Source organism: Brassica oleracea, chromosome C2, assembly GCF_000695525.1.
Source record: "Brassica oleracea var. oleracea cultivar TO1000 chromosome C2, BOL, whole genome shotgun sequence".
Lineage (NCBI taxonomy): Eukaryota > Viridiplantae > Streptophyta > Magnoliopsida > Brassicales > Brassicaceae > Brassica > Brassica oleracea.
This window is the reverse complement of record NC_027749.1, coordinates 43,994,128-44,020,953: the sequence shown is the minus strand read 5'-3', so window position 1 is coordinate 44,020,953 and position 26,826 is coordinate 43,994,128. Positions and strand designations below refer to the sequence as shown.

Here is a 26,826-nt window from a genome sequence, read left to right as displayed (position 1 = left end):
GTTACTCCTCGGGGTCTTCAGCCCGCTCCTGCGCAGCGGTTCCACTACCGAGGGACGGCTCCGAAGTCAGCACGCACCGACCGCTCCGCATCGACGCCCTCGATACGAATCGTCGCTTCGCCTTCACGAACCTCCGGCTGACTTTCGGGAGGATGAGCTTCGGAACCAGTCGTCTCTCTACTATGCTCCTTATCAACCGCCTCACCGCCATCATCTTTATCCGACCCTTCACCCTGATTACCCTCTGGGTTCGAAACAGAAGAGTCGGAGATCTCAAAGACATCCTTCCCGACGGATTTCGTTCCCTCATCAAGAGCCTCAGAAGCGAGGGCCGTTTCGTTCCCTCATCAAGAGCCTCAGAAGCGAGGGCCGGCGCATCGGCTTTCGACGGTCCTTCCCCTGCGGAACGAGATGGATCGATCGAGGCTCCGGGAAGATTAGCGGGGCTTCGGGGAACTACATCAGTCCTCGGATCAACCAGCTCCGCATTGGATCCATATGGGTCAAGGCCCACAAAGGTTCGCATATCAACGAACTGAGAATCAAGGTGAAGTGGAGAAAGAGTCAAGTCAATCTCCGGGATCTCACCGGGATCAAGTTTTGAGGCTTCTTCCTCGAACTGCTTCTCGCGGGCCGCGAACGTATCGATGACATCTTGAGGGATGTCACGACCACCTGCCTTTAAAGCCTCAAGGCATTTCTTGGTTCCAAACGCCTGGCTCTGAAGCAACCGTGCTGTGTCGAAAGGGGCGCGGCGAGTCCACCATTCGCGCAAATTTCTGAAGTGCCTGTTGGATTTCGCGATCATCTCGGTCTCAACCCTCATCCTCTCCTTCGTAACCTCATAGACACGCGAGTCCCTAAGCCAACCCAACCTTATGTTCTTCGGCTTTGATCCCCATCTCTTCCATCAGACTGGCCTTCCGAGACTCCAAAGTCGCAATGGTCACGTTTGCAACAGAGAGTTTGGCCTCGGCCGCGTCAGCTTGCTCCCGCTGAATCTTCTTCCGAGCAATCGCTCGTTCTCTCTTCTCGGCCATCCTCACAAACTCATCCCCCCATTCCGCTTTCTTCCGGCGGAGAAGCTTACCCTTGGCTGCCACTGCCTTCTCCGACTTTCTCAAGGCTTCGCGAGTCTCCTTCAAGGCTGTGTCGTATTTCTCAACAACGAAATTCATGCTCCCGTCGCCCTAACATGAAAACAGAATATTTAAGTTTCCTTTTTACACAAAAGGAACACAGTCGAAGGAGGTACTTACCAGTAATTTAGTGCGAGCAGCATCGACGTACTCATCCTTAAAAATCAAATCAGACACGGATGGAAGAGGCTTCGGCCCGCATTTGATCTGGCTGACCAACTCAGCACATTTATAAGGAGCATAAATAAGCGGGGTGGGACCGTCGTACTCGAACGACACGTGATCGGGAACTCGACCCTCAGAGTCTTCTTCCGAGACGAAGCAACGAAGGCTGATGTTCCAGGGGTCGACGAAGCTAGAGCACTAGCGACCATCTCTCGACCACCCGTCTTTTTGGATTTCCTCTTCTTCTGCAGCGTAACTTCGGGAGAGGCGTCTTCAAGATCACCCAACGAGGCTAAGTGGAGAGCCGGCTCACCAGCTGATTCACTCCGATACACGGGATTGGCAACATCAGTCTCTCGCGGCCTCACGATCCCTGCAGCTTGAGGCTGCTGATTGCCTTCCTTCCTCTTTTTTGATGATGTTCAGCCGTCTCCTCCTGACTAGGAATCTCAGCTTCAACAGGAGCCGCTTCAGAACCTACGCTAGCAGGAAGGTCGTCACGGGGTCTCTTCTCCCCCTTTTTCTTCTTAGGAGCTAAAGTAGCGGTACCGGCCGGGGAATCTTGATGATGAGGGCTTGCGTCAGTGGTGCCGGCAATCGCCATCTTGTTGGAAGGTGCAGGTAGTTCGACACTCGGCAGGTTAAGTTCGACCGTCATCATCGCACTCAGATCTGGAAGCCCTCTCATTTTCCTTGCCTCGTTGATTCTCTTCTGCTCCTCCTTTGTGAGTAGCGAGATCCGCCTCTTAGTCTTGTTGGCAGAAAGAGGGTAACTCGAATTCCAATCTTCTGCGAAGAACACAAGTCCAGAAGCCCGACCATTAGGCAAAGTCAGAGAGTCGTATTGAAATAAAAGAAAAGTATGGACTTACTCCTGGAAATACGATCGATCGAACGGTGAACCCTCTCCCAAGAAATATTCCCCCAATTCTCCTGAGCAAGTCCCGCAACGGCGCGAGCACTTGTAAGAAAGTCTTCTGGATAGTCACGAGAAGTCGGATGGTCGGCTGCATAAAAAAAAAAAAAAGAACAAAGGCAGAAAGCAGTCAGTATATGAAGAAACGGTACGAGTTAACGAAGATATTCTACCAAGCAAAGTGTTCCATAAGACACGGCAGTCGTCATCTGGCGGGTCTTCGAAGGCAGAGTCATCACATTTAACGAAGAAATAAGATCTCTGCCAATCCGGCGTCTTGTTAGGATGCCTTCCTATCACATTGTAGATGGTACGCATCTTTATCGACAGAAGCCCGTCGTCTAACGAGCTGACGGACGTCAACTCCTCGAAGACACGAACGCTCAACGAGACATCAATTTCAGCAGCCATAACCATCAAGGCCACCGCGATACGCCACGAACCATTCAAAAACTGACTTATCGCTGCATCTCGGCGCCTCGCATACGATGTGATTAGTCGAGGAATTGGGAACCAGAGCTTCGTATCGTCCCGAAAGTAGGATTCGTAAACGCACTGATACCCAACTGGTGGCGACCAAGGCCTCTGGTGTTCCGAGGGAATCAAGAAAGTTACCCCTAGTCCATGGCGTTCCCTCAGAAGCTTCTTCACCCTATTGGGAGTTGACTGAGTCTTAGTAACATTCTCCCAAGCTTGACCGCTCACATCGGGAGATCGCAGGAACTCGGGAGCTAACGCCGGGAGCTCCTCGAAGATCCCGCCAGGATACGACAGCGAGAGCTCCGTCCCTCGCACCGCCAGAACCATCTCTCGCACAAGCCTATGGCTCATCTGGATTTCCTCTCACTTCTTGCCGATACGAACGCACAGATTCGGAGATTAGGATCCTTTGAGACAGATCTAAATTCCCGGTGTCCATCATCGCGTCGTGTTGAATCCATTCAAATTCTTCAGGCAGTGCCTCGGTCGCATCTCTCGAAGAACTAGAGGAAGCTGCGATCTCCTTTCCTCTCCGTTTATGAGATAACCTCTCGCCAGACGACATATCGCTATCTATGTCGCAACAACGACCTAGAGAGAGAAATAATAAGGGGGAGAGAGAGAGAATACCTGAGAGGTGCGGAGAAGAATGGAGAGAATGAGAAGGAAGCAAATATTTATAGGAAAAGAAGGAGTGCCTCCCCGAGGCGTCATCATTCGGTCTACATGGGCCTATGTGGGCCTAGGAACAGTTACCTAGTCGCCGAAGAAATCGGGGCGTCGTTTCGACTTCCCAATTTGACCGGCCTCAACCCCGATCAGAACCAACGGTTAAGGGAAAACCTAACCGAACCAAAGCTGGTTCGGGAGAGATTTTACTAAACCACCCGACGAAGGGGAAACGCCTAACGATACCTCGCGACATCCGGTCAGGAGACATTCATTCGAAATGTTCCGTCTATCCTCCCAAACCTTTAACTTCCTAAATTCATCGAATCCGACAGGATCTTCATCTCGATGAACTGGGGGGACTTACTGTAGATGGTAAATTCAATCATCCCTCAAGGCCCGAAGAACAGACGGCCCGGCCCACATGAAGCGGAGCATCAGCTCGACGCGGCGGCTTGAAGGGTCGATCTCTCGGCGTAATACGAGAGAGCTTTCGATGGGCTTCTTGACTAAATACCCCGAGGAAACGACTTCACGAGACCACGTGGGCTTCTCGGCCCAGCGAGTTAAAGCCCACAGAGACGACGCGAACTAGGTCACGGAAGAGCGTGAGGTCAGCTATAAAAGGGGAAGGAAAGACAACGTAGAAGGGATCCGAAATCACTGATACTCACTGGGCGGCTAGATTAGGGTTTTACCTTTGTTATCTCGCCTTGTTGTATCTCTCCGGCAAAGCCTTCGAGGCTCCGGCACCTTTCCTTTCACGCATTTCATTTCCTTGTAACCGACGAAACGCTCTTCCGACCATTAATAAGACGTCTTTGCTTAAACCCACCTCTAAAACCGAACGTTCTCTCGTTCCGTACCGTTTCCCGATCAAACATATATTATTCTTATTTCCGTGATTAACACACACATTAGGCTGTTTAACACAAAATTAGGCATTTAGGGCCTCTTCCCATTCGCTAGCACGTACAGATCCACCCAACATAGCGTCCCATGAGATTACATTCCTCTCAGGCATCAAATCAAAGAGCTCCCTTGCGTCTCTAGTTATACCCTGACATAGCTGAAGTCCAGAATTTCAAATATTTAGACTCGGTTTGATCAAACACTCTACGAGCACTCTCCAATCTCCCACATTTTACATACAAATCAAAGATCGAAGCGGAAACAAACGTAAGTTTGACAGCGATGTTATAGTATCAAACCAAATTATTAAGTACTGCCCCATCAGAGTTTTTCATATCCAAACCGGAGCCATTCATAGTTGCTTCTTGCTTGCTTGTATGCATTTCAGTACATATGTACAATTTGTTTTTTTCTTTCTAACTTGCATTTATTTTGCTTTTTCATTTCTTAAAGAGACGTGAAATGATCTTAAACATTTTTTTCTTAAATGATTTTCGAACCTTAGATAAGAATTGGTTCGATCTAGTCGACATACATTTGCCAAACCGGTCTCAGCACAGGCCATTGAAATTTCAAAGCCAGTTTCTCGATGTGATGTCTAAGATAATCCTCAATATGTTCTCCTTCAAGGTCTTGTAGAACAAAGCTTGTTTCAGAAACATAACCAATACCAACCATTCTACGAATCAGTCCTCCATCTGTTCTTCAAGATCTTGTCGCTTTGAAAATGTCTCTATCGTAACAGAATCTCGTGACTTCATTAACAAGAAGAGTTTGATCGGTGGATTTGTAAGAACACCGACACATAAAGACTGGTCCAAAGAGTTCAGATGTTTGTAGTTACAAAGTCATCTTGTCCAAGAATAAATCTTAAAACACTAAAAGCACACCATAATTCATTGCTTAGTAGCGAGTGCTTTTCAAGTTTCACAAGAAGAGCCTATGATGTTCCAAAATAGGTATATTAAAACATTTTTTTTCAAGATAATAGCAGATATTCAGATCCACAATGCTCACTAAACCCCAAAGCTGAACTAAGAAAGAGAGAGACATAATCTTGGAAGAATCTCATTAGACAGCTTCAGGTTGAACGAACGGGTTAGCAATTTCTTCAGTTCCATCAGTTGGTGAGACGAGCATCACCGCAGTTCCGCGACAAACCTGAAACCATAGACAAGACTTAGTAGTTTATCAATGGGTTTTAACTAGAAAACATCATGACAGGAAAGAAGATGCCAGAAGTAAAAATGCTCTTAATCTTATTATATAGAATATACTCTTATAATAAACAGTGAAAAGAGAAGGTAAGTGAGTCATACAATTAAACCAAGGCGTCTGGTCTGGTCAGTAGTCTTCAACGGATCATCATGATCTGGTCAAAAATTAGACAAAATGTCATATAATAATACCATATAAATCATAGAAACCAAGAAGGCAAACACAACTCTAGTTTTAACATGGATATATATACATCATGGATTAAGCAAATGAAAACCCACTCTCTTCCAGCATATATACACATACACATGGCGACATTTGAATGTATCAGAGTAAGGTAAACTGAAACGAAATACAGGCAACAGACATATAAATCATGGAGACCAACAACAAGACAGCATAGCTTCTGGTCTCAATATAGAACAAGTCCCTCTCTTCTCACCTATCTAATCAAAATTTCTATTGCATAGATTGAAACAGAGAAGGGAAACAATTGTCGACAGCAGAGTAAAGGAACTGAATCAGATACAGAGCTTTGACCTAAACTACTTCATCTCATCATGTTGTGCAGTAGTTCATATACATAAAGAAAATGCAAAGAGAGAGAGAGAGAGAGATACCTCGAACAGACTCCACCGCCGCATCTAGAACAAGGTTCAGCAACTGATCGTAGCCTTTAAGAGTTCCAGTGACTGCCAACAATAAATAAACAAGCATCAAAAACTCAAAAACAAGAATCATATAAAAGAAGCTTAACTTGTTCTTTACCTTGTCGACCACCAGTAAGCTTAACTTGCACGCCCTTATCCACAAACTTAGCCAAATCCAACACCGTTTCCTTTCTTCCTGACTGTAATACGAAAAAAAAAAACAGAGCAAATCAAACACTGAACTGAAAGAATTGACTCGAATCATAAATAAAAATGAAAACTTTAACTGATAACTTACCATGTTAGAGCAAAGCCCTGAAAGAGATTCCCTAAAAATCTGGAATATCAATTTGATTCAGAACAGAGTCACCCGTGAGCTTGATTGATGACCGGGGAGACCCAGAAAACTTTGGCGAAGAGACGATTTTGTTTTGTCACACAAGATCGGAGAATCTTTATCTCCCGAACGAGTTGAGAACTCCGGTTTAAATCTCTAACCATGGTTTCATTATTGGTTCCTCCATTTCAGTTTCAATTTCGGTTTGAAATGTATGACGTTGGCTTAACCGGGTTGGGTATCTCTATTATTGATTATCAGAAAAAAATGATTTCACGATCCAGTTTTAAATATATATATATATTCGATTCCTTAGCAAAATAAAGGATTTTAAAAATATATATGTTTTTGTCCAAAAAAATTCATCAGTTTATATCATTTTAATTTGGTTCGGTTTAGTTATACCAATTTGAATATGAAAACTACTAGTCTATTAACTTCACACATGCGTATCGGTAAAGAATCGAGACTGTACAAGAAAAATAAACACAAGAGAAATATATATTTATACGCATGTGTTTTTTATGAACTGGGATATTTATACATATGTTACAATTAAAGTCTACCTAGTTCTCAGTTTCTCGAAGGATCCTTAACCAAGCAAACCAACCAACAATGCCAATGGAAAGACTAAATACGATATGAAGGATATTAAATGTTAAGGAAAATGAAGTATTATGTAAATTTGCAATAGTCACGGCTTTACATGAATCGCAATCGAAGCATAATGTGTTTGCCGTATTGTTCCATGTCTTGCAATCATCTTCAACGTTGTTATAATATCTTGGCATTGTCCAAATGTTTGGTTTCACGTAAGTTAATCCACATGAAAGCGGTGGTTTGCAGCAACCCGACTGTTAAAATAAAATAAAGTATATTCGAATGAAATAAAAAACTATAATATAAACAGTATATATATTATATATATAGATTCTTTGTGCGTACGTATGTAGTTACCTGTATAGGAGTTAGATTCATCTGACGAAACTCAGAAGCCGACATGTTTTGGTTAGAGAATAGTTTGTTACAAACATTGTCCTTAACAAGACATCTCCTAGTACGATACCATTCATCGTCTTTGATGACCAATCTACGTACCCATCCCGAGTAATCCTCCAACCTAAACTCATGTATCTTCGTCCCAGGGTACAACCTAGGATTGGTCTCGTTATTGAGACGGTAAACGAAAACTGCTTTAGCCACGACCACGAAAATCCACAAGAATAAGATGAAGAAGTGGATTCGGAAGAGACAATCGGATTTGTAGTAAGCGGCGTAGAAGCCTGCGAGAGTCATGAATAGCAATGAGAAGCTCACGAAGATTCCGGGAGTTGTCACGAACCGGTTACATTCATCCGTCTTGTAATGTAACATTGAGACGGTCACAAACCAGAAAGCTGATGTGGCTAGGAAAATCGAGTTTGCGATCAAGAAAATTGTGTTGAATGGAAATGAGATGTTCTTGAAACATGATAACGGTGAAGATTTTTCTTCGTTTTGTTCTTCTTTATCTTTCGCCATTATGTGCTATTATTGTTGAAAAAAATTGTTGACGTCAAAAAGTTAAGGAGGTAATTTGAATAATGAATGGTCAAAGAGTTCGATGATGATGAACTGCACAAGATAAGTTAGGTTTTGTAGCTTGTAATCTTAGAAACACATGAAAACAGAAAAAAACTAACATAGATCTTTTCTGTTTTCTTACTTGTCCATGTGTTTGTTGTTGACAGGTTTTGGTCAAATGGTCCATGAAATTTTCTAACCTCTAATAAAACAACCAAACTGTTATTTTCTAAATTTGTCGCATAATATTTCATCTCGATTTGTCACAGTATTATTTATTACTAAGAAAACAATATAGCAAAACTAGTTGAGACAGTATATCAGCTTGTACATGTGTAGAGTTTAGATTGGATTACAAGAAGCAAACATATCAATCTTCAATATACATTTGTGGCGAATATATATTAAGATCATAAGATCGGGTACCATAAGGAGTGAAAGTAAGATTGTTTAGAAACTAAAACAAGTAAAAGAAGCAGCATAAGCAACACTCCCCAAGGAAAGTGGCCTTCTCCAAAAAGAGATGCAGCCTGGTTTGCTCTGACGTAGTAAGAGGATCTGAAGAGAACTCGATGGACGAATTGTAGAGAGACCAACAGAAAGACAAAGAGAATCGGGAGGAACAGTAAGAAGAGTTTGAGATTTGTGGTGGTTTTCTCAACCTCGTACCTGTAACGTGGGTAGGAAGATAGAAAGAGGAGTAGAGATATGATGGCAAAGAGAGTTAGTAGAGGTGCTGATGACGTCATCCTTGCTTCCATGCACCTCCTCTTCTTTCCTTAACAAACCAACTCATTTATCTCTCTTCCTCTCTTTGCCTACTTTGCAATGTATTGGAGGACTACACACGCAGACATAAGCATCGAGATATATATATATATATATATATATATATATATATATATATAAAGAGAGAAAGAGAGAGAAATCAAGATTTTTATACAATATATATATATATATTCTTCTAAATTGTTCCATATTGTTGACAAAATGTAATGTAATTTTTAATTTGAAACGAATATGCATTTATAAAATTTTATTCATATTTTTACAAATACAACCGCATAAGTTCTATGGGAAAAATTAAGCTTCTCCAACCATTTATACCAAATTTTTGCTAAATTATATAATTTCCAACCTTAAATCAATTGGTGATAAGTTGATTCATCCATCTATATTATATACTAGTTAATATATCTTTCAACTTCAGATGTGAGAGACTTGTCTGTGATATCTTTTTTTTTTGTCATCAACTTAATAGATTCAAACAGACTCTGAAAATCATGTTGGAGGCTCTGCATCTATGTGAACGACGAAAGACAAATGTCTCCTAACACTGCATGCGAGGCTATCCGCCTTAGTATTTTGCGTCATTGGTTCATGAATGATCTCTGAGCTGAGAAAACTTTCATTGATGAGCTTGATATCTTCCAAATAACTTGCAAAAACTGGTCATTCTTCTGATTCTGAAATCATCTTCACCAATTGAGAGTAATCCATTGCAAATGTGACATAATTTTGACGTAAATTTCGTATATACTCCATTTCCCAAACTAGTGCTTCCACCTCTGCATGAAGAGGGGAAAGACTAGCCCGGACATTTTGTGCGCCCATCAGACCATCAAAACCTTCCAAAGTACTATACCAACCTTGTCTAGATAAACAGTCATGTTCCTTCCATGAGCCATCTGCAAAGCACCATCGTCATGGGATTGACGGTAGTGTTGGAACCGCGACAGATGGTGTTGCCCTTTGTATGTTCACCAGTTGTGCCTCACTCCACATGGTTGATTCAATTTATGCTAATTTAAGGGTGTCTCTGGGATCCATATCCAAGTTACTAAAAACTTTATTATTCCTCTCTTTTCATATATACCATAATATCCATGTGAACTGATGATCATCCATTTGTGGAAGGACTCGCCAAAAAAGATGATCTATATTTGTAAGGAGGGAGCTGGTTGGGAAAATAGTTGGATTGGATGGTATCTTCGATAGCACCCATACCTAAATCGCTGGAGGGCATTCGAAAAACACATGGTGTATCAATTCCTCTGAAGTCCCACATCTAGCACATCATATATCTCCTTGTATTCCTCGTGCTCTTAAATTTTTCTTTACCGCAATACACCCTGATACCAGTTGCAATAAGAAATGTTTAATCTTTGGCGGGCACCGTACTTTCCAACAGTGAGCCTTTAAAAGACCAAATGTGGGCCCGAATACATCCGGTGGTTTTTCCTTATCTGGATAAACCCTCTCAAGCTGGCATCCTGATTTTACTGTATATCTTCCATTCTTTGTGAAATGTCATACATCCCTATCCACCATCTGGGTCTTACTAAGTGGGATGCTTTCTATGATTTTCACATCCTGGAGATCCACCAGAGCCTAAATTGCATGTAAGTTCCAAGTTCGCGAAACGGGATCTATAAGAGCGTCCACTGTAAGGTCTGGGTTATTATTTTGTTGATTTTTATTTTCTGGTCTCGGGCGAGTGGTTGGGAGCCATGGGTCATTCCATACTGATATAGATGATCCTGATCCCACCCTTTTAATTAGTCTTTTGCTTACCAGAGATCTAGCGGAAACAATACTCTGCCATCCATATGACAGAGAATATGAACGAATCGGCTCCAAGGGTGAAGCATTCCTGTAGTACCGTCCTTTTAAAACTCGTGCAAAAAGTGTATTTGGCTTTTCTATTAAACGCCATAACTGCTTCCCAAGCACCACTGTGTTAAAATCGGTAATATATATATTTAAACCCTAAACCTCCTACATCCTTATTTTCACATATTTTCTCCCATGATTTTCAGTGCATGACTTTTGTGCTTCCCCCTGGACTCCACCAGAATTGTGCTACCGCACTCGTCAGTTTCTTTGATGTAGTCTTTGGTAAACGATAGCAAAACATCACATGATTTGGCAAAGCCGTAACCAATTATTTGACAATCACCTCCTTTCCTCCTTTAGAGAAAATTTTGAATGTCCATCCGTTTATTCTATTGTTTAAACGTTCCTGCAAAAAACTGAAGACTTGTATTTTCGAACCGCCCAGATTTTCCGGTAGTCCTAGGTAGGATCTCATTCCCCCTAAATTCTGTATACCCAAGACATCCCTCAATTCTTGTCTGCTAGATTCCTTGATCTTGTGTCCAAATTGAATCGATGATTTTTGGAAGCTTATGAGTTGCCCCGATACTGCCTCGTAGTCTTTTAAAATCCTGAGAATGGTTTGGCATTCCTCCTTTTGTGCCTTGCAGAAAAAAAAGACTATCATCTGCAAAGAGCAAGTGAGATATCGATGGACATACTCTGGCCACTTTCATTCCGGTTAATTGTTTCTCTCTCTCCGCTTTTTTTATGTTTGCAATTAACGCCTCAATACACATAATGAATAGATAAGGAGACAAATGATCTCCTTGGCGTAAGCCTCTATGTGGAATTATGAGACCTCGCGGTTGACCATTTAATAAGACCCAATACTGAATCGACGATATACACTCCATCATTAGTTTAATCAAATAGGAGTCGAATCCCATTTTCTGTAGGAGTGCCTGAATGAAGTCTCATTCCACCCTATCGTATGCTTTACTCATATTTGTTTTGATTGACATATACTTTCCTTGACATGCTTAACATTTCCTGTGCAATAAGAATATTATCCGATATCAATCTTCCTGCCACAAATGCCGATTGTGTTTCCGAAATGAGGGAAGGTAGACATAGTTTTAAGCATTGACACAGAACCTTAGATATGATCTTATACCCTACATTACATAGGCTGATTGGCTGTAATTCCGTCATCCTCGTAGGTCTCTCCGTTTTTGGTATCATACATATTTTAGTAATATTTAACCTTGGATCCATTACTCCTGAAACAAGGAAATTATTCACCATTTCCACCAAATCTCCTTTAATTATATGCAAAGAATGTTGAAAGAAAAGAGTTGTCATTCCATCCGGTCCTGGAGCCTTCTCTGGATGCATCATGAATAGAACTTGTCGAACCTCCTCTTCCGTCGCAATATGCAGCAGCCGTTGATTCAACTGTAGCGTTATACCGGATGTTATTTTCGCCAGATAGCTATCAAAATCTGATGGGGAAGTAGTAGTAAATAATTCATCAAAATAGTCCACCGCCACTTTTTCTACTCCCTTATCTTATGTAATCCAATTGCCAGTTTCATCGTGTAATCCTACAATCATGTTCCGAACTCGTCGTTGTTTCGTCAAAGCATGATAAAATTTTGTATTGAGATCGCCTGCTGTGTACCACATGTTACGACTTTTCTGATGCCAATAATCCTCTTCATCCTTATAGGCATCTTGTAGTTTGCGAGATACCTCTAAAATTTTCTCATGTGTTCTATTATTGTCTGACTGTAGTTCCTCGAGAGCTTTCTGGAGATCATTTATTTTTTTCTTTTCGTACGATGGACTATTTTTCCGCCATTTGGCAATTTCACGACGACAGTTATTGATTTTTGTAATAATGTCCCCCACATGTCCTTCATTGTCCTCTGCCCAACCTATAGCAATTAATTCCATAAGACAAGGTCTTCGTTACTTATTTTAGATTACAACGTCTTCGTTACTTTCCTCTCTCTCTCATCTTTCTGAAGTTCTATTATAATCTAGCTAATACTTTATTATTTTTTAGTTAACTGGGATTATACTAATTTTGCTAAAATTAAAATGAATTAAGAAATATAAACCGTATCTAATAAATCGTTGAAAACATCTGCACCCATTATATTTGAGAAAGGAATAAATTCCTTTTGGAAAAACAACCGAATTATTATTACTTTACAACCTGGTTTAAAAAGATACACAAATGGGTATCATGTCCACAAGAATAATGCACCTCCATGCTTAAAAAAGGAAAAGAAGGCATCGAAAACAAAGAAATGGATGTAGAGGAACTTGTTGAAGTAATATAAAGGAGGATTCGAAAGGCATATCAACCGGTTACTAATAAGACTGTGACACATGGAAGAAGCCTCTCGTTGCAACTATGTATGAGCTACTCGAAAGAATATATACTTTGTCCTCCGGAAATGATAGTAGGCAACAAATACCAACGGTTTGACGCACATGAATGTACCTCCGGGAACTAAGAGTATGAATCAGTTCTCTGTTTTTCTTGTCCTTCTGATGATCACCACGAAAATGTTATTATGACATGAAACTGAAAGTTTTATACGGGAGGACGGGGGAATTGAAGGAAAAGGTCCTTTGACATTAAGAGCCTAGTTTGATTTGTTTTCAGTGGCTGAAACACATTATCATAGGCTCACCGATAACTTAACATTAAAGAATAAACTCAGCTGCCTTGTGAATCCTAAATATTCGACTTGAACAGTGAATAGGTGGTTGCAATGATTACCTACAATGAAAGAGAGTAGTGTAGACAAAAAATTTGGACACAATGTATGGGTCGCTAAGTTTAGGTTTTGTAGCTTGTAATAACAGGAAACACATGGAAACAGAAAAAAAAATGGTCAGCATAGAGATTGTTTGTGCATGTGTTTGTTGTTTACCGGTTTGGTCAAGTGGTCCATTGAAATTTTGTAACTTCCAAAGAGAAAAACAAAACACAACAAACTTGTATTCATTTTTATAACATTTTTAACAAACTTTTTGTAAATTTTATTCTTTTTATCTGTTTATCGCTTAACATTCAACAATAAGTTATTAATCTAAAATGAAATTACAACCAAATTAGTCACCATGTTACAGTGCATGAAACGAAGAGCAAATTAGCTCAAACCCCAAACCAGAGTTTTAGGGTTTTGCCCAATGTTTGTCGGCCATTTTCAGCAATTTAAACTATATAGTATAAAAAATATCACGAACATATTCCGTTAATTACAAGGATAGCCAAAACTTGCTACTCAATTAATTAATTAGCTAATTTAATTAATTGACTAATATATAGCTCAAATTAATTCTTCTTTGAAATAAAAAATGCATTTTTCATGGACTTCGAGGCATATTGTTGTGAACTGGTCGTCTTCTTCTAAACCTTGGATAATCCATCGATAGATACTTCGCTAGAGCATTCTCCTCTTCTTTTTCACCTAATCTCTTATCTTCATTCTTAGAATTGCCTGAGAATAAAATATACAAGATTTATTACAAATTCTTAGTTTTGAAATTACAAAGAGATGACGATTTTTGCGGTTTTCTTTTATAATTAACTTAGTTAGATGCTCCTGCAAATGATTGAATTGTATATCTCCGATTCTCTGCAACTAAATACAAAACTCTGAAGAAAGATGCAAACATATTATAACTTAACATTTTCTACTGACATGGTCAAAGATTCACATGTTTGACTATAGAACTGTGTTTATGAGTTTTGCTACTTATTAATCATTTCTTTTTATGAAAAGAAATGTCTGACTAATTTATTTATGTAAAATAGTTATCATTTCCTAATGACTGACTTACCAGAAGAAGTGACTGGAAGTTGCTCACTTGAACCTTCATGAGCACCTGATGTCATCACCTGTTATTTTGCAAATGAAATAAAGGATATTATGAGATTTCCAAACTTTCCATACAACTCAATCTGAAAGATTTAGGAGATAAACACATTCACCAATCTCTTACATTATCATGTTCACTAGAGATGATCATGAGTTTCCGTGGCGCCATTTTTCTCATAATCTTTTCGGTTACAGCTGCTGAAGTTGAAGTTATAAGGAATAAAAAGGTCAATGCACAAAGCAAGAAGGTGACTCTAATTAGCTTCATTGTCTTCAATTGATTTCTACGAGAACTTTTTCTTCGGGTGATATCTTTCTTTTTCTTCTTCTGCTCTTGTTTTATATCAACCAAAAGGAACTTACACACACATATATATATAAGTATGTGAGAAAGAAAGTTCACGAAACACAAGCGAGAGTTCCAAAACAAGTTAAAGAAACTATATTAAAAAGCATACTGTATTAGTTTATTATTTCAAGATTTAAAAAGGCGTTCACGCCACTGAGGCTCGTTCTCGGGGTTGTCTGTCTCGGGACAAACACAAGTTTGGCCTTACACTTAATCGAACCCAGTTTGTCGAGTCTTTGCCTTTCTGTTCTTTTTTTGTCTCTCTTCTCTCGTTATATCCCATATCTAATTATCTACTAACATTTTCCATTCACATTTAAAGTGTCTCATATTGCAATATATATGTGTGTGTGTGCATAAAAAGCAATAGTGAATTATCGCTTAGTGTTCCAAAAAAAAAAAAAAAAGAATTATCGCTTAGAACCCTTCATTATTCATTTAAAATAAATTATCTTCATGTATTCTAATATGTCGACGCTCAGACCACGAGCACATCCTATTAAAATGCTAGATAACCATCGCAATCATTTTTTTTAGGATATTTAAGTGGTCATCGCCAATTGCTATGAATCGTTAGATTATGAAACTTAACAATATTAAATCAATGTAACACAGTGTATATATGTTGTTTGAAAAAATGTTTTTTTTCAACAGCAATAAACATACTCATTAATATTCTGCTAATCAAACATGGGGCTCTGGATTGATAAAGACAAAATAAGACGTTTGAAAACAAGTGTTTATACAATTAGTTAATGCTTCAAAAATTAAAATATGTAAATCATAATATGGTTTAAACTTTGAGAGTAGGTATAAACAAAGTTGTTGAGAGTATCCCATCATTTTTGCCTAATCCCTTTGCTCTTTCTCACACATTCACGCCAAAGTTACTTACTTAAAAGCTCGATCCAAATGGGGTGAAGATGAGAACATCACTTTCTAGTTTGTTACAAACACTTTTGGTAGCATCATTCATCTTAATTATCACGTTTTGAAAGCGTTCCAACTCAAAACACTAGTCAATATCAATAAATACAATTGTAAACCAATTTAGCCTCGTCCGTACCGGATCACTTTTTATAATTTCAAAAATAAACAAATCAATACTCCTATCAGATTAGCTCTGATTTTTTGGATAGGACTAAAATATGTCATCACTAGAACAGATCGCGTAAAACTTGTTAATTTGTGTTTTGGATTTTTGGGATTAACAATGAGCTAGCTAGCATGACCAGTATAACTACAAAGTTAAGCTTGTTTTTTATAATATTACTCTATATCATGATTAGATATGCATTTTCCATCGTGACATTTCTAATCATAATCATCAACCTCGTGCAAGTATCATAACATATTCAATAATCTGACCAACGAGAAAAAAACTACTAATTCAAATTCTGTGAAATAACCAATAACTCAAATTCAAGCAAATCCCAAGAATACGTAATGGCTACTATGTCAAGACGATTGTGTTGATTAAAATTTCGCTAAATAATCATGATACGTTACAGATTTGTTTGTTGAGGATTAATAATATTTCTAACAGTTATCTATAACAAAATCATTTCCAAGCACAAAATGTTAAAACAAGATAAAGACTAGAAAATATATTTCCTCCATATGTAAAAGACTGTTTTTGAACTTTCAATAAATATTAAAAATAGTAAATATCTTTTATATACTTTTTGTTTTGATTTTGTATTTAGATAAATGTTTTACTACTCATTTTACATTTTAGTTTTTTTTTTTAATTTTAAAACAAAAACATTGGATAAAGCCTAAAATCAATATTTTCAAAGCAAATAAAAAAGCTAAAGTATCATTCTATCATTTTCATATCTAAACTAAAGATAACTTAATTGTATTTTCAAAACATGAAGGCAAATTGGTATATATCATCACTTTGGTCAACGGAATAGCAACAACAGAGCGAGACAACGGTCTTGGAATTGCTGAGAATCGAGACACTTACCTTGGTAGCATGGAAAATAGATTGACCCAAGTCGCTGATACGCTTGACAAAGGCCACTGAAATGTGGAAACCTGGAAACTCTAACCAAAAAAAAATGATAAACTTCAAAACTGACTGTAATATAACCTTTTTTTTAATAATCACCAAAGCTAAACCAAAAGCATGTACATACATGATGCATTTGAATGAAAAATTTCTAACTGTTAACCCAAAATTACACACACCACTGCACTATAAATCACCAAAAAAAAGAAAAATAATAGTATAAAATTTTATAAAACTTTCTTCCTCTGTGCTTCAAAGTGAAAAGCTTTTCTTGATCAAGAGAATCTACAACACATAAGAATGTCTCTCCATCCTTTTTGTCTTTTCTTGTTCGCTTTCGCCATTCTTACAGGACTACTACTGTTCCATTCTGACTGCAAACTGCAAATAAAATAACAAAAAACTCAGATATGTCTCTCTTTTTGTGTCTCACAAAGTGCTAAGATGAGCCAAAAACAATACACTGGAAAAGCAAATGATCTTCCACTCGTTGTGCTTGCATCAGAACGAACTGATAGGCTTCCAGAGAATACAATTTGTCCTGAGTATGTTATATGACCTGAAACTGGCTCTGCTGCTGAGAAACTCGTCTCTCCATATAGGCCTTGAGAGGTTTTTGTAGAAACAGAGGAAAACTTCTCCTGTGCTTTTTATGGATCCACTGTTTCTTCAAGCTCTGTTTTGAGAGCTGGGGTGCCTAAGCTTCTTGTACCCTTCTCCTGCAGTCACACAAGTATATAGTTGAAAAACCAAAACTTTTGTTTGATGGTATTAGATTGATGATATGTAAATTACCTGTAGCTGAAGTAGAGATTGTTCTTCACGTTTATTATTCTTGTTGCTGTTATTAAGTGGTTTTTGTTCATCTTCCAAAGTTAAAGATTCTTTCAAGACATTCTCCGATGTAGCCACTTCATCTCTTGAAGTTTCTTCAACATCTTGGTTTGCCTCAGGATCATTACGAAGCTCAGAATCCTCAAGCTTACAGTTTCTGTCTTTCAAGGACTTTGTTTTTAAAGGATTTGGTGAACACTGGTTTGAGTTTGAGTCTGAGTTACACCTCACCGAATCATCGACACATATATCCTTCACCACATGATAAGTTTTTTCATTGTAGCAAACTACAATCTCAGGCAAGTCACATGCCGTAACGTTTTTGTCCATATAAAACACTGGATCAACTTTCTCAAGAGAATTCATTTTAGCAACAATATCATGACTGTTATCTAGGAGTTGCTTTTGAGTCTCATTAGAATATCCACAGGAATGGTTTTCATCGTCCTCTTTATCCCATTCGTCGTCGCTTCTAGTATCATAGAATACCTCACACGCATTGCTATTGTTCTCTGCATACTCCCACTTCACTTCAGGGCATTTATGAGGCTTCGAGTCATCTTTGCAACTCTCTACTGAGTTTTTAACTGCGTGATCATTATCTGAAAATTGAAAAACCACTTGATCTACTTACTGGTTTGCAAAACATTCAAAGACCATCAGAAACATCTTAAAGCTACAAAGAAGAAAGCAGCTAACGAATCAATCACTAAAATATTTGAAAGCTAAAGAGTTTTTTTACCTGCTCTCATTGTTATAGGAGAGAAAAGATTGCAAATAGAGAATAGTTCTTCTTCTTCAAAACACCAGAGCTACAACTTCAAGCACCAGTGGCAAAACCAATCTTGCATGTCCAAGGGTGAAATATATCAATAATTGTCAAGTAGATTCATAGAAAAGAATCAGAGAAAAAACAATGCAGTTGCAAAAGGAAAAAAAAATTGAAACTTTATTCAAGATGCATGATGGAATCTATTTATCTGTTTCTCTCAAAGTTAGATACATAAGCAACCTTCATATGACTTAGGGTTGTTCAACGAAGCAATGGGCCAAGAAGATTGTGGCAGAAAAACAAGCCAAGCTTTGGGGAAAAATATTCTATGGATACATAACATAAATATAGTCAGTCACACATGGAAGATTCTCTTTGTTTTCCTCAAGTCTAAAAACAAATCATCATGAGGTCTAAGCACATGATAAACAGAAAAGGATGCAATCAATCACTAGCTAGCATGAGCACTTTCCAACCTTTTGATAATGAAGATAAAAGACATTTAGATAAAAGCTGTAGTGCCATAACAATAAGCAAGAAAGTTTCAAAATTAGCTTTCTTTGTAATAAGATTTGTAGCAGTCAATTATAGAGTTGTATGAGTGTGACAAAGTATTTACCAAAGAATTAATAATCCTTTACATTGTCACTGAAACAGGAAAAGAGACAAAATGCACAAAGCTTTTAAACTTCTACTAGATTTTGACCGGCACGCCTTTGCGTATTTTTGTTTTAACTTTTATATAAATAAATAGTTTTACATAAATTTTATTAGATTACAATGGAAAACTGAATATTGTTTTGTTTTTTATTATATACTATTTTCTTAGATAGTCTTAACTATTCAATGTATGTTATAATGATTAATAATATAATAACAAAGTATTTAATGTTTTTTTTTATTTTTATGTTAATATTATTGTGTCATCGAAACTTTTTCTGATTCTTTTTATGAATAACTAAAGAATAAACACGAAAAACAAACCAAATAAGAATTAAGACCGAACGTATCTCGATATAGAGTAGTCTAGCTTACACTTCCTATCTACATTCTCTTGAAAAAGTTTCCTCTCAACATATATAAGCCTCATTAGCAAACTCTTCAACCTTCCGTTTGTTTCTTAGAATTTCTCGGTCTATCCTATTCAGAAACCGGTCATTGCTCTTGATCTTTCTTTCAAATGGACGTCACTCATTACCGTCTTTCTATAATCCCTTTCCCCTAGTGTCTTAGGATGCAGCTATGGACGATTAATGTCCTACGCTACGTAGTGAAGGTCGTTTGTGGTCAATGGTGGTGTTCCTGAACTCATCCGAGTTGCAATGAGTGTCTGAAAATAGCTTGTGAAGAGTGAAAGAGGAAAGGAAAACCTGTGAAGATCTTGAAAGAAGTAGTAAGGCTTCGCTTTTTGATAGTACAACTCCACATGAACGCACCAGCCAGTCTTAAAAGGTTTGACATCCTTAATAAGAGACATATTTATAGGGTTGGTATGCTTTCTGTGAATTGTGGATGAGTAGAAAGTAAAATGAGGAGGAAGAGTATATATAGATGTATCGGAAAATCTTCTCTATTAAAAGATAAGTACAATTTTTATCTAATACAAAATAGTCATACTAGAAGTCTATATCATATATTCAAATAATTTTTTTATTGTTTACATTAGTTTATTTAATGTATAACATTTCTAAATAATTATAAGGATATTAATAAAAAATCCATTTTAACTATAAATTTAAATTTTTGTTTTAGGAATAACAAAATCTGTTAAGAAAAAATCTAACAAAATCTTTTTAAAAATTTAATTTTTTTTTAATTAATGCACTGATTAATTTTGAAATTAGTAGTATAATATTATTATAAATTAATTTTAATTAAATTTTTATTATAAACAAAATAATGAAATTATATGCTAATTTTATAAATTTTATAAGTATATTCTACAATATATTAAAATAGAAGTAATTAATGAATTACATATTAAAATTATGTTTTTTGTGCAAACATATTAAAATTATGTTGAATTGGTAAACCAATATATTTTGAAAAATACTTTCACTAAGATAAATAAATAAAATATCATTTACCGTTTAAAGTGACTAAAATATCATTCACCTTTTAAAATGATTAATATTCATAAATTAAGTAATAATTTTTTAAAAAAAAATTGTTAACATATGTTAAATTTTAATATTTAGAACTATATATCATCTATTAAGTTATTTTTAAAATGACAGCAATATATTATCATAAATTATTATATACAAAAAATATAAAATTTTATATCTATAAATGTCCGTGCGGGTTAGAATCTAGTATTATATATTAAAATAGAAATCACAACCTTGATTCAAGTGTGATTATTTAAAAATAGACCTAATGGACCTATTCCTAGAAAGTCATGTTACATTTAATATATAATCTTATCATTTAAATTTTAGGCCTACCAAATTTTTTTATTGGGCTATCAATAATTGGATTTAAGATGATCCATTAGATTTATAGATAGTATAAATTAAATAGATATAATTTAATGTTGTAATAATATACATCTATATGCTAAATATTTAAATATTTGTCGATGTTAACTTTTAAAATTATAAAGATTTTTTTTTAAATAACAAAAATCATATTATCTAACAATGATTAATCTTTACTACCTTAAACCAATGAAAATTTTTTTAAACTATATAGTTTATTTTAAAAATTAAACAAAAACTAAATATTTAATTATTTACTCGATAATATAAATCTATGAAGCGAGAAGTTTATTTTTTTAAAAATCTTTCTAAATTTGTGAAATGTTACAATATATTTGAATATGACAATAAAACAATATTTTACTAATCTTTATATATATAGTTACGATTTTAATAATGAAATAATAATCCAAATATATATATATATATAGAAGAAGATACAAATACATGTGAAAGTTTGAAACAATCTATTCAATGAAAAAATATACAGTAGACTTATTACGTTTTAAAATTGATAGAAAAATATATATTATAATATATACCAATTTAGAATTAAAAACAAAATATTTATATAAAAATAAATGAAAACAAAAATCTGCGCGGTTGCGCGGATCGAGTTCTAGTCTAAGTTGAAAGGCAAGATTAGAAGAAGAATAGTATATCTTAATATTCCGTTTTAAACAAATCATATAAATCCTCATACATTTTCTACTCAAATGATTGATATTTTTAAAATCCCACTGTGGAATATGGAAACTAATTTCTGTATGTTAGGAATAAGTTTGATAAGAATATAAAAGCGATTCCGTTTGTTCAAAATTGTTTAAACAGTATATATAGAATTAGCCAATTATCAAAGAAACTATTGCTAAGCTATAGAAGAATATGATTTTCGATAACAATTTATGTGGGAGACAATATTAGACCATCTCCAATGTATTCCTCTATTTTTTCTTCTATAATAGATGAACTCTATAATAGACGTGAGTTTCTCTCCAATGTATTTTTCTATTTTTTTCTCTATAAAAAAATATTCTTAAAAGATTCTTTTTATTTTATAAATAACACATTTAACTTATAAATGTTGCAAATTAACCTATTTATTATAACTTTTTTTTTTCATAAAATTGCAATATTATTTAAATTAAACATTTTATTACATGGAAGTAATTTATCGGAGTATTAAGTTGTTTCAACATGTTGTATTGATTAATATTTAAGTATTTATTTGTTTCAATATTTAAGTTTAATTTTAATATGTTATCAATATGTAAAATTATGTTAAACTTTTAATAATTAAATTTTAATTAATAGTTTAATTATCAATATAAAACTTTAGATATCATTCATTAAATAAAAGTCTGACTTTAAAATAAAATAATTAGTATGTAAACATAAAATAATTAGATATCTTTTTATTTATTTTATTTGTAATTATAAAAATTAAAAATTAGTATGTAAACAAAAATCTGTGTATTTATATGTAAAAATCGTATTTCTTCGTAAACATGTATTTTAGTTATAATCACAAAAGTTAAAAGACTATTTTGTAAATAAAAAATTACATTTCTATTATAGAGGAATGCTATTTTTTCTCCTAAATATAGAGGAAAGAATAGCAATCTCTATTATAGCGGAAAAAATAGAGGTGGGTTGGAGTAGATTTTCCTCTATTATAGCATATAGAGGCAAATATAAGAGTGGGTTGGAGATGCTCTTAGAGAAACGGAATGACTAAAGCTTTTATTATATGCATAATATATCATATTAATAGTTTAAGGAAGATTTATATTAGATTGATATTGTTTCCATATGTTAAACTAATATCTTAATTAAATTGATTTCCCCAGATGTTTTTTTCATTAATGTATATATCAATTGTGTTAAGATTTTCCAAAAAATAATGATAGACTCTTGATTACAATAGATTCTTATGGTTTGTTATAGATATTAATTACTCTCTCTGTCTCAAAATACTTGATGTTTTAGGTGAATGCACAAGAATTAAGGTATACTCTTTTTCCTAAAAAGTAACATTAAAAATATAAAGTAAAACTAATTCAACCAATCATAAAAACCACTATAAAACATCATTGATGACACAGTTTTCTGTAAAACTAAAATTAATATAAAAATATCAAAACATCAAGTACTGAAACATTTTAATTTCTCCAAAACATCATCTATTTTGAAACGAAGGGAGTATGATTTAGGTTAGTGGCATGAACTTGTAATATTAGAGGTAAAATGATGGTTAATTCTTAATTGGACTTCAGTTTTAATATATTAAGATTTGTTCAAAACAGCTACACTGCAATTTCTCAACTCCCCTTCAGAGGAATAGCAATAAAAAATTGGAATTTGCATGACAGAAGTAGAATCTTGAACTGAAAATCTCAGATAAATAGTTCCAAATATCAAAAATAACTAATACCCTTATAAAAAAACTAATGGAATAAATAGAGATCTAATAACTAGAATCCAAATGAAAAGCCTAATGATGAATAAGAGTTTTAAGAGGAATCTTTTCAAAAACAGTGAAGAAGAAAGCAAAAACTACAAAGCAAAGCTTGATCAGCAGGTACAGAGAGACTCTCTCTCGCAACTTTCTTCACTAATAATTACAAACAATGGATCAAAAACCCTAATAGGTTTTGAAGAAGAAAAATATCAGATCACTTGTAAAAAGAGAAAAATCTAACCTTTGGAGAAGAAGAAAAGCCAAATACTCTTTGGGCTGTTCAAAATTATAAAACAAAAATCTTCAAACATACATATGTTCAAAGGTATTCCCTCCGTTTCATAATATAAAAACGCGAAGATTAAGAAAATTATTATGTTTTTAAAAAGTATTACATAATAAATAGGTTAGATATAGTTTAACCAATAAAAAATAAGTTTATTTAATTTGATTGGTCACACTGTATTCAATAAAAGTAAAAGTTATCTAGAAATACGAAAACTAATTATATTTTGAAACAAACAAATTTTCCTAAAACTACTTACAAATATGAAAAAGAGGGAGTATCTATTAAAAGGACTAAAAATCACTGTCTCTGCAATTAATTTGAAGCACATAGAGTCAGAGAGATCACCAAAAGAGTGGACAATCTTTCTTTCTTCTTTACTGTCCGTTGGTTTCCCGTTAAAGTACTTCTTTACTGTCCGTTGGGAAATCAAACATACATAAAAAGTATGTTCAAAGGTATCTATTAAAAGGAGTAAAAATCACTGTCTCTGCAATTAATTTGAAGCACATAGAGTCAGAGAGATCACCAAAAGAGTGGACAATCTTTCTTTCTTCTTTACTGTCCGTTGGTTTCCCGTTAAAGTACAAACCAAACCCGAAAAATGAAAAAAAAAAACATTTAATGCCACCGTTTATTAGATAATATCGGCGAAAACATAGTAATACTTAGGCCTGGGACTTATTATCCGAGATCCGGATTCGATCCGAGATCCGCTCCGGATCCACTCCGAAAATAGGATATCCGGGGTGCCCGGATCCGAATTCGGATAGTAAAATCTTGGATCCGTGCAAACCGAATCCGGATCCGGATATCTTAATTTTTAGGTCCGGATATCCGGATCCGTATTTTTAAAATACATTAAATTTTTATATTTTATTAATATTTATATTTGATATATTAATATTTATATATGAATTAATCCTATAATATTATATTTTAGTTTTTACAATATTATAAACATATATAAATATATTTATAAATATTTAATTTATGTATTATATTAAAAAAATTAGTATTTTTTGTTAAAAAAATTATTTTTAATTATTTTGACGGATCCGGATCCGGATACCCTAAATTTCCCGGATATCCGGATCCGTCCCAGGACTAATACTTTTGTTTCTCCCCAAGTGGATTCGTTTTCCCGGAAATAAATATTTTTTAAACTATATAGAATCATTCAAGCTTTTTATTTGTTTTTGTTTTATAAGTAACAGTTTACGAGAAATGTTTGGACGTAGAAATTAAGCAAGGAAAATGCACTTACAAATAAATAGTCTCTAATGTCGTCACTCTCCTGGGAAAATCGGACACTCTGCACAATCATGAGATCATCAGCAGAAATTGTACAACCTTTTTATACACTTTATTTCTAGTGTGTCTGAACTAAACTGGAAATGGAAAGGGAATATATCGGATTTTGATGTATTTTCCACGTAAATTAACAGCCGCTTCAAAGGGGACTTTTTAATGTGCGGCGTTTATAAAGGACACAAATAAAAAGTCAAATGAAAAGTCAACTATTCTCTCCGGATACTAATGTAAGATGTTATATATTTTTATTTTGTAAACGAAAATATGATGTTTTGAGATACAATTAATGCATTTGTTTTTAAAATTTAAACATAAATTAAAAAGTAAAATTATGAGTGGTGAAACTTTATTGATATAATCAAAAAATAATAATTAAAATAATATTTATTGTTTCTTAATATGTGTGTAAAACCTTAAACATCTTATATTTAAATCCAGAGGGAGTATTTGTTTGGGTGAGGCAGTTTGCATTTTATCCCTTATCCAATTTTTTTTTTGTAAAAAAGTTTTCTATTAAAATGCAAGTAACAGTACAACTGTGACAAGGTCATACAGTTTCTTTTCATGTTTTGCTAAGCACTGATATTGCTTCCAAACACTAGGAAGCAATTTTTCATTTGTCATTTTCTCTTTTATTATATTTACTTTGATTTAATTATCTAGTTGACGTAAATAGTGGTTCATGTAGTATCCATGAAAATGACATTGACGTGAGTTATAAGTCGCACCAATCTCTAGTTTCATACTTGTGTTTTGTATAAATATGGTCCAGCTAATTGAGTACGTACGATCTCAGCGCGCATCTGCGTGAGACAGCGTGTTATTAACTGTTCATACCTAAATCGACGGCTATGTTTCGTTGGCTACCGTTGGACCTACGTTATTTTTCTTTTACAAAAATAAACGATTGGACCTATGTTTTCATCTCCAATTAATGTTTAAATACTATATCTTTTTAGTCGTCCTCTATGAACAATGTCATTAGTATATATTCCTTCCGTTTTCAAAATTATCCATGATTTTAAAAGATATTTAAAAGGTTTATTTATTATATTTTAGTCTAATTGTAAAATGTGATTGGTAAATTGTAAACTTTAAAAAATTAACTGTGTTTATTAAATTTTGATTGGATAAAAATTGTAAAAAATAGTTAATCAAAAATATATTGATTATTGCGTTTTACCACGAGTCAGTTAACCTAATGTACATGCTATCACAATCGAATTGTATATCGATGAAACAATTTATGATCGAATCCATGGCCGTGCCTAAATAGAGGCCAATGAAGCATGTGTTTTAGGGCCGGCGACAATAATATACTTATTGGGGCCAAATATTTCAGAAATTTCATGTATATATACTGGTAAAGCCGACCAATATTTCTTCACACTCCGGTTCGAACCTTCATTGATGCATATTTTATATTTTTTGCAAATTTTAAAATTTAATGGCCAAAAAATTTTTTTGGCTTGTGGGCCAATAATTATCAAGCCCTGCTCTGATCGAATCCACAAAAAAACTTGTGATCTACTGTGATTGGTAATGACTGTAGCTTTAAAATTTTTGTTTTAGAAAAAATCTGTATACTTTTTACTGTGGCTTTAAATTTTATTGCTGCAGAATTTTATGGAAAGCACTAAAAAATTGCTTTGGATATTTGGATCTGCAGAGCACTTGTACAGCTGTTGGTTATTTCAAGAGCTGTGGTTTCAAAAAAAATTTAAAGTTTGTTTGCTCTGAATTTGGTGCTATAGGAATAAATATGGC

General features: G+C 35.1%; 5 protein-coding genes and 1 pseudogene across 5 annotated transcripts; all 6 read right to left on the bottom strand.

Annotated features, from left to right (window-relative positions):
* Positions 1-860: 860 nt before the first annotated feature.
* On the bottom strand, positions 861-3,027 carry LOC106324332 (uncharacterized protein At3g60930, chloroplastic-like). The gene is made up of 6 exons (XM_013762319.1): positions 2,394-3,027; positions 2,177-2,311; positions 1,673-2,093; positions 1,431-1,628; positions 1,260-1,350; positions 861-1,190 (listed from the first exon to the last, which is right to left on the bottom strand). The coding sequence occupies exons 1-6, from the start codon at positions 3,025-3,027 to the stop codon at positions 861-863; spliced, it is 1,809 nt and encodes a 602-aa protein (XP_013617773.1).
* A 2,120-nt stretch (positions 3,028-5,147) lies between these two features.
* LOC106325090 (sm-like protein LSM7) lies at positions 5,148-6,581 on the bottom strand. Its single transcript, XM_013763115.1, has 5 exons — positions 6,448-6,581; positions 6,268-6,349; positions 6,120-6,191; positions 5,601-5,653; positions 5,148-5,442 (listed from the first exon to the last, which is right to left on the bottom strand). The coding sequence occupies exons 1-5, from the start codon at positions 6,448-6,450 to the stop codon at positions 5,353-5,355; spliced, it is 300 nt and encodes a 99-aa protein (XP_013618569.1). The 5' UTR covers positions 6,451-6,581; the 3' UTR covers positions 5,148-5,352.
* Positions 6,582-6,968: 387 nt separating this feature from the next.
* LOC106325092 (tetraspanin-13) lies at positions 6,969-8,263 on the bottom strand. The gene is made up of 2 exons (XM_013763119.1): positions 7,444-8,263; positions 6,969-7,340 (listed from the first exon to the last, which is right to left on the bottom strand). The coding sequence occupies exons 1-2, from the start codon at positions 8,005-8,007 to the stop codon at positions 7,053-7,055; spliced, it is 852 nt and encodes a 283-aa protein (XP_013618573.1). The 5' UTR covers positions 8,008-8,263; the 3' UTR covers positions 6,969-7,052.
* Positions 8,264-8,344: 81 nt separating this feature from the next.
* Positions 8,345-8,903, bottom strand: LOC106325093 (annotated as a pseudogene).
* A 5,021-nt stretch (positions 8,904-13,924) lies between these two features.
* LOC106326428 (probable root meristem growth factor 8) lies at positions 13,925-14,956 on the bottom strand. The gene is made up of 3 exons (XM_013764411.1): positions 14,671-14,956; positions 14,509-14,566; positions 13,925-14,165 (listed from the first exon to the last, which is right to left on the bottom strand). The coding sequence occupies exons 1-3, from the start codon at positions 14,812-14,814 to the stop codon at positions 14,032-14,034; spliced, it is 336 nt and encodes a 111-aa protein (XP_013619865.1). The 5' UTR covers positions 14,815-14,956; the 3' UTR covers positions 13,925-14,031.
* A 2,606-nt stretch (positions 14,957-17,562) lies between these two features.
* On the bottom strand, positions 17,563-18,112 carry LOC106324331. Its single transcript, XM_013762318.1, has 2 exons — positions 17,708-18,112; positions 17,563-17,631 (listed from the first exon to the last, which is right to left on the bottom strand). Exons 1-2 carry the CDS (start codon positions 18,110-18,112, stop codon positions 17,563-17,565), a joined length of 474 nt encoding a protein of 157 aa, XP_013617772.1.
* Between the last annotated feature and the right edge of the window lie 8,714 nt (positions 18,113-26,826).